At 42.7% G+C, this 18,818-nt stretch overlaps 1 protein-coding gene across 1 annotated transcript in view; it reads left to right on the top strand.

Annotated features, from left to right (window-relative positions):
• Positions 1-18,818, top strand: part of Fhod3 (formin homology 2 domain containing 3) — a 502,577-nt gene that overhangs the window by 436,295 nt on the left and 47,464 nt on the right. Inside the window, exon 17 of the mRNA XM_045134751.1 lies at positions 9,201-9,359. Coding sequence (XP_044990686.1) covers positions 9,201-9,359 — 159 coding nt within the window. The remainder of the gene's footprint in view (positions 1-9,200; positions 9,360-18,818) is intronic.

Raw genomic sequence — 18,818 nt, 5'->3', positions numbered from 1 at the left:
TTAATGGGTTGAATGATCACTTTTTTAAACATTATATTCCCTGTGCCTTGTAAAATTACTCTTTAAAAATTAAAGAGCAGTCTTTTGTGGTGCTCAGTGGTGCAGTGCTTGCCTATGAGCGAGATTCTGGGTTCCAGTCGTAGCACTGAAGGGGAGAAAAACTCAAAGTGGTATGCCGACATTTTAGGAGACTTTAAGCTTAATGACCACATATATAATTAAAATTTATTTTCCCACCTTTTCCAGGTACCAGGATCTTCATCCTTCTCCTCTCAAAAGTGAATGACTCGCAGGGAGTGTTAAGGTCTTTTTCTTTCCCTAGGATATTGGCTGAAATCAGGGCTTGATCATGCTTGCATGGTGCCCCCCCCCCGCCATAATCATTCCGGTTCAGCTTTGAGATCTTACTTGCAGCTTCGTTCCCAGAGCCTACGTTTTGGTGTGTGGTTGCATAGCATGTGTGTAGTGTATGAGCCCACGCCGCATGCAGGTGAGGGTGTCCTGTGCACATGTGTGTAGAGGCCAGAATCGGACACTGGGTCTCTGCCTCTATCACTCCTCTGCCTTATTTCCTTGATATTTCTCACTGGACCCAGAGCTGCCTGCTGTAGGTTGGACTACTGACTCTCTTGTCTCAGTGCTGGGATTTCAGGCATACACAGCCACACCCTGCTTTTACATGGGTGCTGGGGATGATCCCAGGTTGTCAATGTAGTACAGAAAGCACTTTTGCCCTGAGCTGTTTCCCCAGCCACTGGAGGTAGTACATTTTTCTGTCCATAAATTCAATTTTTTTAAAAAATCTCCAGACCGTAAGGCAATTTGTGATCCATCCCTGCATTGAGTGTCATTTTCAGCTAAACCCGAGTATCTGTCTAGAAAACGCTGCATCATCTAATGTGATGTTTTGCCCCTTGGAGTGGCTAAACTTGCAAGGTGATGCCTCTGAAGGCTGCTGGTTCTAGAGAGTGGATCCCTAGCCCAGGCAGTGAGCCGCCTAGGGCCGCAGAGAAGTCTCAGCTGTTCGCAGTCGCTGACCACCTCTCTGCCTGCCAGAAGTCCTAAGACCCCTTTCCTTAGAGTGCTGGCCACTGAAGCCTTGACCTAAGGGGACTCACCTCTGTCTTCCTTCATGCTGGCCCCTAACCCCTCTGGGGCAACTTGAGAGAAAGGAGCTGCCCATGTTCCTGCCCCTTCTCTCTGTGACTTCTCTGTTCCTCTGCACACAAAGGGTAACCTCTGCCCCTCAACCATCATGGCTGTTCACACCTCTTTCCCTTCTCTCTATAGGGCTCTTGGCCAAGGGAAAAACAAATACAAATGAAAGAAATCCATGGCATCTTAGCCTGAAACATTTCTCCAGAGTCGGCCTGGCCTCCAGTGGGGAAAGGCTGGGGTAGGGGCGGCTGGGGGTTGTTACAGCTTCCTGTAACAAGCATGAAGAGGTTTACTCTAAGATCTCAGCTTAACCAGACCTTCTGAACAAACACAACCTGACTTCTTCCCAGCCTCCCTTCATCCTAAAAGAAGCAAGGTCCCTTTCTCCCTTAGACAATTCTGGACATACTTGACAAAGCAATGTGTTCAGACATAGCTCAGCAACCATTTCTCCTGTAGTGCCTCACACCCACTCTACCTGATCTGTCCCAGAAATAATTGTTTCTGCTTTTAAACCCAGGCTCCCCATATTTTAGCAATCTACGCCTGTATTTTGGGCCCTAGATGCCCCCTTACTGCATTCCTTCTACCCAGAAAGTAGTTGAAACTTGCTGAGGAAGAGGGAGAGGTTGTCTGAGTAACCTTTCACTGTAGCACTGAGGCAGAAACCCTACTTCAAGTTGCCCCAGAGCTCACCAATGGTGTTGGACGCCTCCTGGACCTTCACTCATATGATTTCTTAGTTAGTTCCCACATAAATATTTCAATTTGAGGACTAAGCATTGACAAGTCACTCAGGAAATAATCTGTTTCAGGAAATGGTAGCAAAAAGAGGCAAAAAAAAAAAAAAAAAAAGACATGGGGCCTGGAGAGATGACTTAGCAGTTAAGGTGCTTTCCTGCAAAACCAAAAGACCTGGGTTCCATTCCCCAGGACCTACATAAGCCAGATGCACAAGGTGGCACATGCATCTGGAGTTACTTTGCAATGGCTAGAAGCCCTGGCATACCCATTCTGTCTTTTTCTCTATCTATCTCTTATTTAGTCAATCAATCAATCAAAATAGACATGGAAAGATACACAGCCAATTGAAAGACACTCAATGCCTGGCATGTTGTGGCAGTTCAGTTTGTAATCTCAGTTTGGAGGCTGAGAGACAGGAGGAGCTCATTTTTGACACCAACCTGGACTACAATGTGAATCTGAGGGACTATATAGAAAGATATTATGTCAAAAAGAAAATGAAAGCAAATCAGATCAAACAAGCAATGATAACTGCTTGTTTCTTAGCCTTTCCTACCTGTTTTCAGGTTTGGAGGTCATGTACCATTGGTATCCATTGATGTCTGGAGATATCTGTCAGTAGAAGTGGAGACATAACCCAGTCAGAAACGGGTTGTTCTGATGTGTGGCATTCCTGCACCCTTGGCTCACCCTTGGTCTTTCCCATTCTTACCTCTATTTCTGATTTCTTCTTGGCCTTTTCCTAAGAAAGAAGGCCTCAGGGATCCACCCACTACCACAGTGTTATTTACTGCCATGTTGAATTCCTTCTATGGTTTCACATCAGCAGTCATTCTTTCATGCTGGGTTTTGGCTTAGTGATATTGGTGTCTTGCTTGGAGAGGCCTGGGCCTTTGTAGAAGTGAGGATCTTTTTCTACATTATCATTCTGTTCTGTTTTAGCAGCTCAGCTGCCCACTTAATCAGTGTTGTAATAAACATTTACAGCTGACTGGGGAGCTAGTTGTTAACAGTTATCTTCTTATTGCTGGCACAAAGCACCCAACAAAGAGCAACTTGTGGGAAGAAAGATTTTTTTAAAATATATATTTTACCTATTATAAGAGAGAAAGGGAGAGAGAGAAAATGGGTGCACCAGGGTCTCCAGCTGCTGCAAGCAAACTCCAGACACATGCTCCACTTTGTGAATCTGGCTTATATGGGTCCTAGGGAATTGAACCTGCGTCCTTTGGCTTTGCAGACAGGCACCTTAACTGCTAAGCCATCTCTCCAGCCCAAGTTTTTGTTTGTTTGTTTGTTTGTTTTTTGGCTTACATATTTGAGAGGGAACTCCTTGATGGCAGGGGGAAAATGATGGCATGAGCAGAAAGGGTGGATATCACCTCCTGGCCAACATCAGGTGGACAACAGCAGCAGGAGAGCCTGCAAAGCACTAGCAGAGGGAAGCTGGTTATAACATCCATAAGCCCGCCCCCAACAATACATCGCCTCTAGAGGCTCCAATTCCCAAATTGCCACCAGCTGGAGACCTAGCATTCAGAACACAAGAGTTTATGGGGGACACTTTAATTCAAACCACCACACTAGTACACATAACTCTACAATCATCCAGAAAGAGGTTGTTTGTTTTGGGCTGGAGAGATGGCTCAACAGTTAATTGTTCTTTCTGTGCAAGCTTGAGAGCCTCAGGGGTTCTGAGGCTATCAAATGTGGATCTCCAGAACCCACTGTTAAATAGCCATATGTAGCCATGTGTGCCTATAACACCAGTCCTATAAAGAAACAGAGACCCAGGAATTGCCAGAGCTCATGAAAACAAAAGACAAGCTCCAGGATTGGTAAGACATCCTGAATCAAAGAAGAAAGGCTGGAAGAGTGATGGAGTGGGACACCAACATATAGCTCTGCCACTGCAAGCAAATGCATGGGGTGCCTCATATTTGTATAACACACAAGCAAAGAATATCTTGTTGAATTTATTTATTTATTTATTTATTTGAGAGCGACAGACACAGAGAGAAAGACAGATAGAGGGAGAGAGAGAGAATGGGCGCGCCAGGGCCTCCAGCCTCTGCAAACGAACTCCAGACGCATGCGCCCCCTTGTGCATCTGGCTAACGTGGGACCTGGGGAACCGAGCCTCAAACCGGGGTCCTTAGGCTTCACAGGCAAGCGCTTAACTGCTAAGCCATCTCTCCAGCCCTCTTGTTGAATTTTTAAATATATACTGTCTTTCATGTTAACTTTGGGATATGCTTTTTCTTTTTTTAAAAAATATTTGGTTCTTTTTATATATGTTTAAATATTTTATTTATTTATTTACTTTGAGAGAGAGGAAGAGGCAGAGAGAAAGAGAGAATGGGTGTGCCAGGGCCTTCAGCCACTGCAAACGAACTCTAGATGCATGTGCTCCCTTGTGCATCTGGCTTACTTGGGTCCTGGGGAATTAAACTGGAGTCCTTAGGCTTCTCAGGCAAATGCCTTAACCACTAAGCCATTTCCTCAACCCAGGGATATGCTTTTTCTAATTCCAAAAACATTTTATTGGGATTTTTATAGGATATTTATTTATTGTTATTGTTACTGTTTTAGAGACAGGGTCCCACATGGTAGGTCAGGCTGGCTTGGAACATATAGTCATCCTCCTGCTTCAGCCCCAGTTTTAAGGATAGAAAGCATACCCTACCATTTTTGGTTTAATATAATTACCTTGAATGTGTGTTAGATGAAGGAAACCTCATAAACAAAATAACTTTATGTCTAGAAACATGAAGTCTCTCTTTCATCCAGGTCCTCCTTAATTACTTTCAAGAATATGTCATGATTTTCTTGTGATCTTCCAAGATTCAAGACATGTTATTTCTTGTCTGTGTGCTGATCTGGTTAATAGGTGTGGGCTCTGGTTTCCTATCAAATACAAAAACCTTCTGAGTCCCTCTGCTTCCTCTCTTCTTCCACGCACTACCTCTTCTGCTCAAGTACCACCTCCTCCTGCCCCTGCACCTTCAGAAGGGCATTTACGTTTCCAGACTGTTCAGAAAAACCAGGACTCTTCCTTCTCTGACTCCTGATGTCTTCCCCCTTCAGGTTACTGACCAGCTTTCTACCACGAATGACCACTGTGGCTTTCCGATCACAGAACTGCAGCAAGGAAAAAGAGCCTGAGAAAGACTTTTTTATTTGAGGCAGGGTTTCACTCTGGCTCAGGCTGACCTGGAATTCACTATGTAGTCTCTGAGTGTCCTCAAACTGACAGCAATTCTCCTACCTCTGCCTCCCGAGTGCTGTGATTATAGGCGTGCGCCACCACTTCTGGCCTCTGAGAAAGACTTTTAGTGAACGTAGATGTGGACTGCATGGGTTGGGAGAAGAGACAGAAACCTGGAGGCTGAGGTTGGGGCTCCAGAGTGAGGCTCAGGGTGGAGATGGCAAGGATCGAGAAGCAGCAGAAGCATGAGAGGCTTTGTAAAAGAAGGCGCACAGCAGTCGTGCGGTCATAAGACCATGGGGAAGGCTTACAGGGAATGCTGTCCATTATTACAAATCTGGGGCTCTGATCCAGAAGACACTGGGCTGCTGACTACCCATCCTCAGACACACAGTGCTCTGGCTCATTCTGACAGCCATTTAGGTTGTGTAAATGGAGAAGGCTAGCCACGCCACCTAACCCACTCCTCCTCTTGGGCAGAGCTGACTGGATGACAGGTGATGTTTAGAAACATCAGGTGGAAGTTTATTGTAATTCTCAAAAATGACACTTTACAACACCTTGCTAAAATCCAGAGGTTGACTAATTCAATTCCAGACATTCCTTTAGTGCTTATCTTCCTTTCACACTGCCATGGTTGAAGGAAATCTCACTGATTAATAAGTGCTCTGAAAGGCTGTGAGGTCTGTGGGGGTGCCTCTCCTAATGGCCTTAACTGGCTGAGTAATTTGTCTCTCATTGGTGGGTGGAGAACTGTGAACAGAGAACTTCTGCTGAGCGTGGAACCAAGGTCTGCTGGGTGCAGATCCCCACATGGGCTGATGGAGGAAGCTTGTCACGTGTGGTCCTGGGCTGCCGGGGATGACTGAAGGCTGAGCAGGGAGGATGCTTCTCCCCACACTCTGTGGGGCAACTGTTGGCTCTGGAGCTGTTTCTCTCCCAAAGAGGGCGGCATCTTGTTCTCATCTGCTCAAGGACTCCAGAGAGGTTAGCTGGGCCTGTGCTGGTCTCTCCCCAGACTCCTAGAGTAACAAGGACTGTACAGACAAGGAGCTAAGAGCGAGAAACTCCCAGAGAAGCCTTGCTACTCCTCCTTATGCTCTCAACCTGTCTACCCCTCCACCACCAGGCTGAAGGTCTCATGCTAGGCAGGAAGAAAGGGACCAGCATGGTTTACCAGGTCTGCCACTTTTTGTTCAGAAAAATAATAGCCACAGCTAAGTCATAGATGCAGAGGGTCTGGGGAGGTAAATTTGGTGTGTAAGGGGAAGGTAGTTTTTGTATGTGTGTGGGAGGGTCGCAGTTACACATGTGTCATTGCATGCATGTGGAGGTCAGAGTGCAACACTGTCTGTCCTTGCCTTCAATTTTGATGTTCACTTCTTGTGGTTGATAGCCTAGCTGACCCACAAGATTCTGGAAGATTCTGAACATTCTGCTTCCCTTCTTGCCCTAGATGTTCTGGGATTACAGGTGCCTGCTGTAGCATCTGGCTTTTCATGTTGGTTCTGAGGAGCTGAACTCAGACACTGATGCTTGTGCAGCAAGTACCTTATCAACTGAGTCCTCTCCACAGCCCCCACAATATTTTTTTTATTTTTATTTTTATTTTTTATTTTAGAGAGAGAGAGAGACAGAAAGAGAGAGAGAGAGAGAGATTGGTATGCCAGGGCCTCAGCCACTGCAATTGAACTCCAGATACTTGTGCCACCTCATGGGCATGTGCAACCTTGCACTTGCCTCACCTTTGTGCATCTGGCTAACATGGGATCTGGAGAGTTAAACATGGGTCCTTAGGCTTCACAGGCAAGCACCTTAACCACTAATCCATCTCTCCAGCCCCCACAGTAATATTTTAACAGACACATTGGCATTCTAAAAGAGGAAACATAAAATCAGGGTCTGATGGTGACTAGGGAGTAGATTTTGAGTATCACCTGCAGAGCGTGTAGAAGCCACTATCCCAGCACCCCAGTGTTAGCACTGTGGACGGTGCCATCCTTCTTTACTGCCTATGTGGGGCATTTTGTCAAACCTTTCTCATTCCTCTTTAGTATTCCACATAAAACAGACTATCTTAAAATAGCCTGAAAAGGGCTGGAGAGATGGCTTAGCGGTTAAGCACTTGCCTTTGAAGCCTAAGGACCCCCGGTTCCAGGCTCGACTCCTCAGGACCCACATAATCCAGATGCACAAGGGGGCGCATGCGTCTGGTTTGTTTGCAGTGGCTAGAGGCCCTGCCATGCCCATCTCTATCTATCTGTCTGCCTTTCTCTCTCTCTCACACGCACACTGTCTGTCTGTTGCTCTCAAATAAATAAAAAATAAACAAAAAAATTAATAGCCTGAAAAGTTAAATTGAGAATTTCCAGTGCATCCTTGGTATACATACATACATGCATGCATACATACATACATACATACATACATATCGACAAGGCCTGTCTTTTAGAGTGGGAGTGCATGTGTGTTACATGCCCCTTGGAAGCCACTGTTCATTGTTTATGAGCACGCCCACAGGAGTGGTCCCTTCTGGCCACCATGCTCCTAAACGCTCTCATTTTCTTTCTTTCTTTCTTTCTTTTTTCTTTCTTTCTTTCTTTCTTTCTTTCTTTCTTTCTTTCTTTCTTTCTTTTTTGTTTTCTTTCTCCTCCCCTCTCTCTTCCTCTCCTTCTCCTTCCTTCCTCTCCTTTTTTTTTTCTATTGTTGATCGTGTATGTTTGTATATGTGTATATGCATGTTTCTATGTGTGGGGGTGCATCTTTGTGTTCAGGTTCACGTGCACATGTGTACATATGTGTACACAGAGAACAACCTCTGGTATTTTCCTTAGGTATGCCAACCATGTCTTTTTGAAACAGGGTCTCTCCCTGGCTTGGACTCACTAACTGGCAGTCTAGCTCCAGGGATCCTCCTATCTCTACCCCTGTCCCCCAGTATCGGGATTACAGGCAAGCACTACCATGTCCAGCATTTACATGAGAACTGATATCTTCATGTTTACAAAGCAAGCACTTTACTATCTCCTCAACTCCTTAGATTATTTTTTTAGGCTCTCTCTCTAGCCCAGGCTGACCTGGGATTCAGTCTCAGGCTGGTCTCAAACTCATGGCAATCCTACCTTTGCCTCCCACTAGGACTAAAGGCATGTGCCACCATGTCTAGCCTCTAGTTGTTTTATCTGATATAATTTGATTTTATTCCCAAATGCATATTTAAGGACCTAAAATAAACTTGTAGCAATTAGTTTGGGAGGGCCCAGGGGACTTTGGTAGGTTTGCCATCTGTTGCCCTTTGATGGGGAGCCATCAAAGTGTCATAAGGATGAGGGAGGCCCAAGATAAGACTTGCTCCTGAAGTTACTTGTGCCAGCAGGGAAGACACACACACACACACACACAGCTCTGCAAAGATGCCAGGATGCCTCTGCTTCTTTCTGTCTTCTCAGAACCTGTGCTCCTGGTCCCTTGTTCCTCTTCATCAGAACATGCTTTTTTATTTCCCTTACTTGGAAGGTTTCACTTCACCATGACAGTTGGCAGCTGCACAGACATAACTGTGGCAAGAAAATGGAGGCGCTGTGGTCTGAAGGGCACAGGACATCTGAATAGCAGGGGAGGCCCTGAGGAAGATGCAGCCACACTGCATTGTCCTTGTCATTCTGTCTTCTCTCTCTTTCTGTGTGTGTGAGAGAGATGCTCACTGCTGTCACACACTGGACCAATAAGAACCATGGTAACACCTCATAGCCCACAGGAATGGAACTCTGACAAGGTTTTTTTCTAATGGATTCCATTTTTTCCCAATATCACATTTTTCCCAATTGAAGGAAAATCAATTTATTTTGTGGTATGTCTGTTGGTGACCAAGCATGGCGCCGCCTCAGAGCCTAAACCTCAGTCTCTCTCTTCCGTGCTGAGCGGCAGCCAGGTCTTCCCTGAGCTGAGTGGGAGCCATCTGTTTTCTTCTCTAAATGAGTGGGAGCCATTTGTTTTCTTCTCTAAATAAGGGGTTCGCTTTTAATAGTGACATGCAGAAAGGCCCCAAGCTGATGCACTAATCTTGGATTTTTCTTGGTTTCTCACTAAGAAAACTGCTGCAGATGGGAAGAGACAAGAGATCATTGTCCTTGATTCCAAGAGGAGCAATGCTATCAACATTGGCCTGACCGTCCTGCCCCCTCCAAGAACCATTAAGATAGCTATTTTGAATTTTGATGAATATGCTTTAAACAAAGAAGGGATTGAGGTAAGACAAGTTCAATCATGCGTTGTTTGTGTTCTAAAATGCATTACATATGTAAAACGTACATCACATTGAATTGAACCAAATTTTGAATGGCTTTCTCTTTTCTGTACTTTCACAGGCTCTTGAATGATGTATATAAATCGTATATACTAATTCTAGGAGAGGTGAGCCTCACTTTGCCAGAAAAATGCAACAGTGCTTATTCTCTAATTCAATATGAACCTTCCTCTGACCATATTCTGCCTACTGCAGAATAGAAAAAAACTATTACAGGGTGCTGGAGAGGTGGCTCAGTGAGTAAGAGCACTTCCCACACAACCATGGGCTTCTGAGACTACATGACTGCAATTTCTCAGATCCTGTGTAAGCAGCTGGTCAGGACTATGTATGTCTGCAACCCAAGTCCTATGGGGAACAGAGAGCACTCTACCAGGACTCACAAAAGCTGTGAGCTTTAGAATCAGTGAGAGACTCTGTCTCAAGGAAACATGGAGGAGTGAAGGAGGAGGACACTTTTCATTCTCTTCTGGCCTCTGTATGCACTCTTGGGGTATGCTACATGCATACAACACACACACACACATACACACACACACACACTCACAGCCTCAAAGCTGCTTGGGTCTCTTTCATTTCACTTCACACCAAATTTTTCTATAACCACGTGCTAATATGGGGTTGAATGGGTGCTCCCTTCCATAAAAGGGACCCTCTTGACTTTTAGTCTTGTTGAGACATATAAAGAAGAGTTTGGGTACATCACTAATCAAGCCAGTGGAGGCTGCGGTGCTTGACCTGAATGTCAAAGGTAGAGCAAGGTGGGGGATGTGCTGTGGCTGTGTGGTAGGCAGCCCGGCGGAGCCACGGTTCAGTGCTGTGCCAGTGTTCTTATTCCTCTACCCGGCTGTGATCTCCCTTCTCTTGGGTTGGTGCCAGCTTGTAGCTAGGGAAACTTCTTATTCTAATGATGGAGGAAGGAGGAGTAGAGAGACTGGCCGAACAACTGATTCCCATGGAGGAGTGATATAGCCTGAGGACCAACAGGGTAAGATGCAAAATTTGGGAACACTGCTTTGTGACATTAGGTGACACCTGACCTATTTTCCAACTGGCAAGGCACCCCAGACTCTTTTGCTATCCATGATTAGGGTTCATTCATGCATAATTTTCTAAAAATATCTTGACATGTGAATGTGTTTGTGGGTGCATGAGTGTCTGTGGGTATATATGCACATGTGTGTTCAACATCAGTCTCCATCTTACTTTATTCTCTTTTTTTTTTTATTAAGTAGCAACTTTGTATGGATACATCAAGTGTTGGTACCATCATTTCCCTCCTACCAGCCCCTACTCCACTGAGGGCCCTCCATAGTGGGATTGCTAGTATTCTCCATGGGGTTGTGGATTATGAGTTGTGAAAACCCCAGTTAGTCATTGTGTCGGGGGAGGCAATGCCTCTGGATATCTCCCCCACCCTGTGGCTCTTACATTTTTTTCACTTCCTCTTCCACAAAGTTCCCTGAGCCTTGGTGGGTGTGCTTTAAATCTGCTTTAGTGTTGACTCTCAGCGGCTTACAGATTTCTGTACTGATGCATTTTGAGTATACTCAGGGTCTGTCTGCATCACAGTGGTGCAGGTTGTCAAGTTCGCCATGGAAGCAGCAGAATTGTTCCTCTTGCCAATTCCTCTGTGGTTTCACCTGGGCCCTGCCTGCTGTGCTAAGGGTGGTTCATCTCCTACCAGGGAGCCAGCTAGCTATTCTTGTCTTGTTGATAGATGTTAGTTATCCTCGGCTCTCGCTGCTTTCTGAAAAAGAAAAACAGATTTTCCAATGGATAGTGAGACCAATATAGGTTAAAGTTAGGATAGACATTGTTAATTTAGAGAGATTTTGATGGGCGTAGCCTTACTTTTGTACAAAGACTAGTGGGAGCACCTCACTGAAGTCCATAATACTGGTCTTCATAGAACTCTGACTTGGTTTCCAGTTCTAGCTATTGGTTCCTTTCCACTGAGCAGATCTCTTAGCCAATAATAGAGCCATTGGTTACCCACCTAGGCTGGGTGCCACTACTGCACAGGTATGTACATCTTGTCAGGCTGGTTGCTTTCATACAGAAGGGTCCCCTGATTGCTCACAATGTTGTTGCTGGTTTTCCCCAGAAGCTCATGTAGCAATTTTTAGCACTAAATGGGCTCTAACCATCTGGGAAGTGGTTTCCTTCCAGATTCAACCAGATATTTCAATGTTCTGCACTGGTACTATATGGTGTCTTAAGCAATAGGGTCTTACCTTTTACCTCAGATGTGTAATCAAGTGCTTTAACAGAAGACTATCTTGTTTTGGGGACCTCATAGGGCTCTCTGATCAATAGCTCAACATGGGTTGTAACCAAATTCTGGTGCTGGGACTTATAAGCCAGGGCCACATATTTTAGTTAGTGTTTAGCCTACCCTCTCCAGGGCCCTTCTCACCACATGATCCCTCCATGCTCCTATTGAGGATTATATCTTTTAGTCAGCTATCCAGGAGGAAGCTTTCTGTGGTACCAATTCATTTTGGATTTGGTTTTGTGTATATCTCCTGCCCTCCCATTCCCCTCACCCTAAATCCTTCCATCCCTCATATCTGTCCCTTGAATTGCCTGCCAGGTATGCCTACAACCCAAGCTGTTCCAGTTTTGTTGAAGATGCTGTCCTTTCTCTAGTGTATGTTGTTGGCTGCTTTGTCAAAGATCAAGTAGCTAAAGTTACTTGAACCACTGGCTGGGTCTTCAGTTCTGTTCCATTAGTCTATATGTCTGTTTTCATGCCAGTACCATGCTGTTTTTGTTACTATGGCTTTGTAGTATAGCTTTAGATCAGGTATGGTGACACCTCCAGAGGTGTTTCTTTTGATGAGGATTTTTGGATATCTGAGGCCTTCTGCTATTCCATATGAATTTTGAGATTTTTTTTTTATCTCTGTGAAGAATGATGCTGGGATTTAACTGGTATTGCATTGAATCTGTATATTGCTTTTAGTAGAATTGTCATTTCTACAATATCAATTACACCTATCCAGGAGCATAGAAGGTGCTTCCATCTTCTCATGTCTTCCTTGATTTCTTTCTTGAGTGTTTTTATGTTTTCACTTCTGTCTTTCACTTCTTTGGTTAGTGTTGTTCAAAAATATTTGATATCTTTTCATATCTTCCTCCTGTCTTATTGCTTGGGTTAGGACTTCTAGTACTCTGTTGAAGAGCAGTGGTGACAGTGGACACTCCTGTCCTTTTACCAATATTAATGGGACCTCCTTGAGTCTTTCCTTATTAAGTATGATTTGGAATTAAGGTGCTTTGTATATAGCCTTTATTATGCTGAGATATAACCCCTTCATGCCTAGTTTCTCCAGTGTTTTGATCAAAGTGGTATTATATTTTATTGAAGGCCTTTTCTGTATTAATTGAAATTATCATGTGTTTTTTGTGTTTAAGATTATTTATATGGTATATTATATTAATTGATTGCCTTATGTTGAACTATCCCTACATCCCTGGAATTAAGCCTGCTTAATTGAGGTGGATAATACTTTTGATGTGTTGTTGAATTTGGTTTGTGAGGATTTTGTTCAAGATTTTTGCATCCAAGTTCACCAGGGATATAGGCCTGTAGTTTTCTTGTTGTATTTATATATATTTTTTTCTGTCATGATGAATTGAAACCATGAATCAAAATAAATTCCCTACCCCCAACCCCACCAAAAAAAAATCTTGTGAGGGAGAAGATTGAGCTCTCAGTGTGGATCTCAGGCCCAGGCTGTGTGATGCAAAGAAAGAGTGGAGTGAGAAACATCAGGATGTAGAAAGGTCCTTAATATGCATGCTGTCTGCCATCTTTGGCCCAGCAACAGCTGATGTAGGGAACCATTTGACATGAGTAGACACAACCATAGAAAACAGTAGCAAACCCTTTCCAAGATTATTGTGCCATGAGTCTCCAGTGAACTCATTGAAGTGACAGATATACTTGAAGCTCTAATATTTTTATTAGTGTCCCTCTGAAGCATGATTTCTGCAACTTGACTCTCTGGAGACTTGGAGGTGGACAGTCTTGGATGTGGGCAGTCCTGTGAACAACATGAAGCTTACAATCATCCCTGGCCACTGGATTCTAGTAATGCCTCCCCTCCCCCACACTGACCTACAGTCAGAAATGTGCCCAGACATTGCTAAACTGCTGGGAGTGAAAGCACCTTGGCCCAGAAGACCTGAAAAAGACTGCTTGCATATCCAGGGACTGTGTATCCCTCATTTCAATTCTTTTATCAGGCACAGCCGGAAAGACTAGAAACAGCCCTTGTGGAGACTGTGGAATCCAGGCCACCCTGCCATCATCCTCTCTTCCACTGACCTCTGCAACCTGTAAGACATAAAATATCTATCTAGTTTCATGTGCTGAGCAGTGGTACCCAGAGCACGTTCTGGAGTCTTGGTGCTTACAAGGTGTAGTAAGACTGAGCAGAGATAGCAGTGGTGTGCTTACAGATCTTTGCTAACAAGATTTCCAGCTAAGGCCCACAGAGCCTTTTGCCAAGCTGTCTGCTTCTTGGACACACACACACCGTGTGGCATGGCACTGCAGTTTAATGGGGCCATTGGAAAGCTTTGTGTACCTAAACATAATTAGTATATATTAAGTGACATCCTGTGGCTTTGCTTAGCAACCCATGCTATGTATCTGGATTTGCCATGCAAACCTGAGGAAGTAGCTGATTTCATTAAGGAAGTAGTTTTTCAGAACAGTATTAGACTTAAGGAAATTATTTTAGGACCATCTCAAAGGAGAATAAATGAACATTTTCAAAGTGAAATACAGTCAAAATATCACAACTGGTAGTATGAAGACTATTCCTGTTTCCCCCTTATTTTTCCTAGTGCTCTACTCAGAAGGTGGCACAATTTAGTGGTCCCAAGTGTCATTTAACTGACTCAATGTGGCTTTCAGGCCTGTCAGCAACTCAGAAGCAAAAATTTCCTTTACCCATATGTACAAAACTCCAGCGTCTTTTTAAATAGTTTGTGTTGCCTGAGACCCATTCTCAGTTGCTGATGTGGGTGCTGGACACCCATGGCCCTGCCCACTGAGAGGCACAGGTGGGCACGCTTCTCTGGAGATTGGACTCCGCTGTGCTAAAAAGGATATTTCTTTGAAATTTGCCTTTCTAAATGCCAAAGCAAGTTTAGTTAGAGCAGTACTAAAGAGTGCTGTCTATAAGAAAGCTAAAATTTCTCAAGTTATCACATTTTAGTCTTGTTAGATGTTTCTTTCTTTATTTTTTGGTTTATTTTTATTTACTTATTTGAGAGTGAAAGACAGAGAGAGAGAGAGGCAGAGAGAGAGAGAGAGAGAGAGAGAGAGAGAGAGAGAGAGAATGGGCACACCAGAGCTTCCAGCCACTGCAAACAAACTCCAGATGCATGCACCTCCTTGTGCATCTGGCTAACGTGGGTCCTAGGGAATCAAGCCTCAAACTGGGGTCCTTAGGCTTCACAGGCAATCACTTAGCTGCTAAGCCATCTCTCCAGCTCAGATGTTTCTTTTCCTACAAAACAAAATGGCAATTACATAAAATCACCAATAAACCTACTGATGTATAGAAGACTGACTAAAATCCTGCCTTCCATTCATCCATTTTTATTAGTCCACTGGACAAAGGACCACAGGAGGTCCCTTGACCTGTACTTTTGCTGCTACTTTCTCTTGGCTTTCTTGAGGCAATGCCTCACTGTGGCCCAGGCTGACCTGGAACTCACTCTGTAGTCCCAGAATGGCCTCACACTCAATAACAGTCCTCCTACCTCAGCCTCCAGAGTGCATGCACCACCATGCCTGGCCCGCAGCTATTTTTATTATTGTGTAAAGAAATAATAAAATGAACCAGCAGATGGTAACCTAATAAGCTCTTCGCAACAGTTTAAATCAGAGAAGTGAAAGGCAAAATAGAAATGATTACTTTCTCAAAGAAACAAAATATGAAACTTTGCAGGAAATGTCCTCTGTAGGTTATAAAAAGTATTGATTGACAAATTTTTGTTTTGGCCTTCTTGTCATGCCTAAAACAATTTAAGCATTATGGAAATTAAGATACAAATTTTCATTAAGCTCTTATTTTAGTAACAAGTTGAGTTTGTGTCATGGATGTCTTCAAAGAATGATCCCTGTTTGAATTAACTTTTCAATGCTGTCAGTGTGGACAACAAGATTTGACCCAGGCAATGGGCAAGAGAGAAGCATTGGGCTGTCTCTCCTGATGCTCAGATTCCACTCACATAGCCTCAGTTTGGAGCCCTGATGAAAAAAGCAGGTTGGAATGGACATAGGTGAGGGCTCACCAAGTGTCACCTTCTGTTGCCTACTCTGACTGCAGCTCAGATCACCGGTCTTCAGCACAGGTCACCACTAGCTTCTGATAAGCTGGACGTGTTCTCCTCTCTATTACCACTCTCATCAAACTCAGGAATGCCTCTATCCAGATCCATCGTGATGTGCCCTTGTGTAAACTGTAGCTTGGTGTTCATTTTCTAGGTTTTTGCCATTTTTAATAGTTTGTATTAGTATAGTATAACACAGACCTTTTGTTATGAAGATTTGTGCAATTTAAAGTGTGTATAAATAAATTCAGGCAATGATCATAGCATTCAGAATGTAAGCAGTTCCATCTTCCACAATGCTCTGGCACTGATCTCTTGTAGTGGTAGCCTCTGGCCACTGCAAATGCATTTTCCATCCCCATAGTCTTGCCTTTTAGAGAATGCCACATGAGTAGAGTCATGCAGTGCAGGACCTTTGGGCATTTCCTTTTTTCACCCAGTATAGTGTTCCTGAGAGTCATCACAGTTATTGCATGCATCTCTATTTTCTTCCCTTTGTGGCTGAGAACTGTTCCAATCTAGGGATATGACATTTCTTTATCCCCTAAAGAGTGCTTTGCTTGACCTGTGTTTTTCAGTTATGAATAAAGTGATTACAAGTATTTATACTTTTTTTTGAAAATAAGTTTTCTTTTTCCTAGAGTATATACTCAGGAATAGAATGTCAGGGCCATAGAGTAACCTCTATATTGATCAATTATAGCTTACCTTTTCAATTCTTTTATCAGTATCTTTCATAGAGAAAAATTAACTAGGATGTAGTTTACTTTACAACCCTCTTAGTTTTTGGAATCATGTCTAAGAATTTTTTGCTTAACATGGATCACAAAGATTTTCTTCTAAATTTCCTTCTAGTTTTATGGTGTTACATTTTCCTTATAAATTTATGATCCATTTTGCAGTTCTTTATATATAAAGGCAAAGTTTAAATTGATGTTATTTTTAAAAAAACTTCAGAATATAGTTGATTCAATACCTCGTGTTTAAAATTTCATATTTTCTCTTTTTACTTTTGTTTCTCTACTGTTATGTCCCATTGACCTGTGTGTGTCTCTGCCAATACCACCCTGTGCTCATTACTATAAATTTATAGTTCTTAAAGTCAGGTAGTAGGATTCCTCTAAGGTTTCCCTTCATCAAATTCATTATGGTTATTTCAGTTCTTCTTCCTGACTATATAATATTTAGAATTGTTTTGTCTATATTTATACAAAAGCATGCTGATCTTTGGTTGAAACTAGTTAAATCTATAGATCCATCTGGGGGAGGAAATATACATCTTGACTGTAAGTCTTAATCCATGAGCATGGTATATCTTTCCATTTATTTAGATCATCACTGTAATTTCTAATATATAGGTCTTATACATTTATTAGATTTATTATTGTATATTTCATTATGAATAGCACTTTAAAAACTTGCTCATTACCAATATGTAGGGACATAAAGAAGATTTTTGTGTATTGACCTTCATTATGTAACATTGTTAAAGTCATCTTATGATTTATAAACTTCTTATAGATAATTCATAATTCTTCATGCAAGGTATAATTTCCTCTGTGAAAATGGATGGTTATACCATTTTATTTCCTGTCTGCAATTTTTTTATTTCTTTGTCTATGTATATTTGAGTGTATGACTAGGGTTTGTATATAATGCTAAATAGGAATGATAGGGATAGACAAGAGTGTTTTTATGTTTTTAAAAGTATAATTATTTAATCATTGCAATGTATATTGCCTTCTCTGCTTCAACAGCTTATTTTTATCAGCAACAAGTACACATACACACTATTTTCATTAGTGAGCAAGTGTTGCATTCTATAAATATCGTTTTTCTTTATGCAGACTTGAGTTTGATATTGTTTGAAGTGTTATTTCTGTATGTTTTGCAACATAGTTAAAACAACTTAAATTGTAATAAGACACTGAAACAAAAGTCACTGTAACGTGACTCCCTACACTGATGTGTAAAGAAGTGAGCCAGCTTCTTTCTCATACCACACTTTTCTCTGCCATGGTAAAACCTCCCCTTGAAACTGCAAGCCTGAAATAAATCCTTTCTTCCCATCAGCTGTGTCTGGGTGGCTATTTTGTCCCAACAACAAGAATGAAACTGCTGCATAAAATTTGTACTGAGAATAGGATTGTTGCTGTGATGAATATGATCATGTGGTTTCTGGTCTTTTGGAACTGGTGTGTAGGGGGAATGTGGAATGATTTACTGCTTTGAACTAGAGAAATCTTGCAGTGCTATAATCAGAGCTTGATTGGCCTTACTGGTGAGTGTTTGAATATCCTACATGTAGAAATAAGTGGACTTTGGAGGCTTGGCTTATGTGGAGGTTTCAGAAAGGGAAGAAAATATTTTGTCTGAACTGAGCTACTGGCAGAAAGGCTAGCTGAATTTTGCCTGTGCCCTGAGACTATGCACAGAGTTAAATTTAAAAGTAATGGACTGGAGTAATAGGTGGAAAAAATATAAAACAGAATTGCATTTTAAAAAATATAAAGTTGACACAGAATGAAATGTAAGCCAGTTTAAATCTTCAGGCCTGAAGACTGGTTTTAGATCACTTAAGGTACAATAGCCAAAAAGATTGCCACCATGAAAGGCAGACCAGCTGCCCTGCATGGGAACAATGGAAAAGATTACCTGGGAATGAAAGGTAACTCATGGGAGGCTCATGCTAATAAACTGTTTTGAAAGGAGGGAGCCTGAAGAAAGAATGCAGGAGGAATATGTTGCTCCTCAAAGGCAAGCTTAATTCCCCGCCTTGGATTTACAAATTTGATGGCACTGTCTTCGTGGTACTGGTTTTAAAAGCATGAGAAATACAAGAAACTGGGTTATGAATGCAACCGTGGTTGCAGGAGCTGCTGAAATGTGAGGTGGGATTGAAATCTCTGCATGGAGACCTATGAGACCATTGTATGGAGCTGTTAAGATGGATCATGAGTTGCAATGAAGATCCCAAGATTTTGGAAATGCTAGGACTGTGGGATGGCAGCCAAGGAAAGCTGCTCACTGTGGCTCAGGTGGATT

This window comes from Jaculus jaculus, chromosome 15 (assembly GCF_020740685.1).
Source record: "Jaculus jaculus isolate mJacJac1 chromosome 15, mJacJac1.mat.Y.cur, whole genome shotgun sequence".
In the NCBI taxonomy this organism is placed as follows: domain Eukaryota; kingdom Metazoa; phylum Chordata; class Mammalia; order Rodentia; family Dipodidae; genus Jaculus; species Jaculus jaculus.
This window is presented reverse-complemented; position numbering and strand designations above follow the sequence as displayed.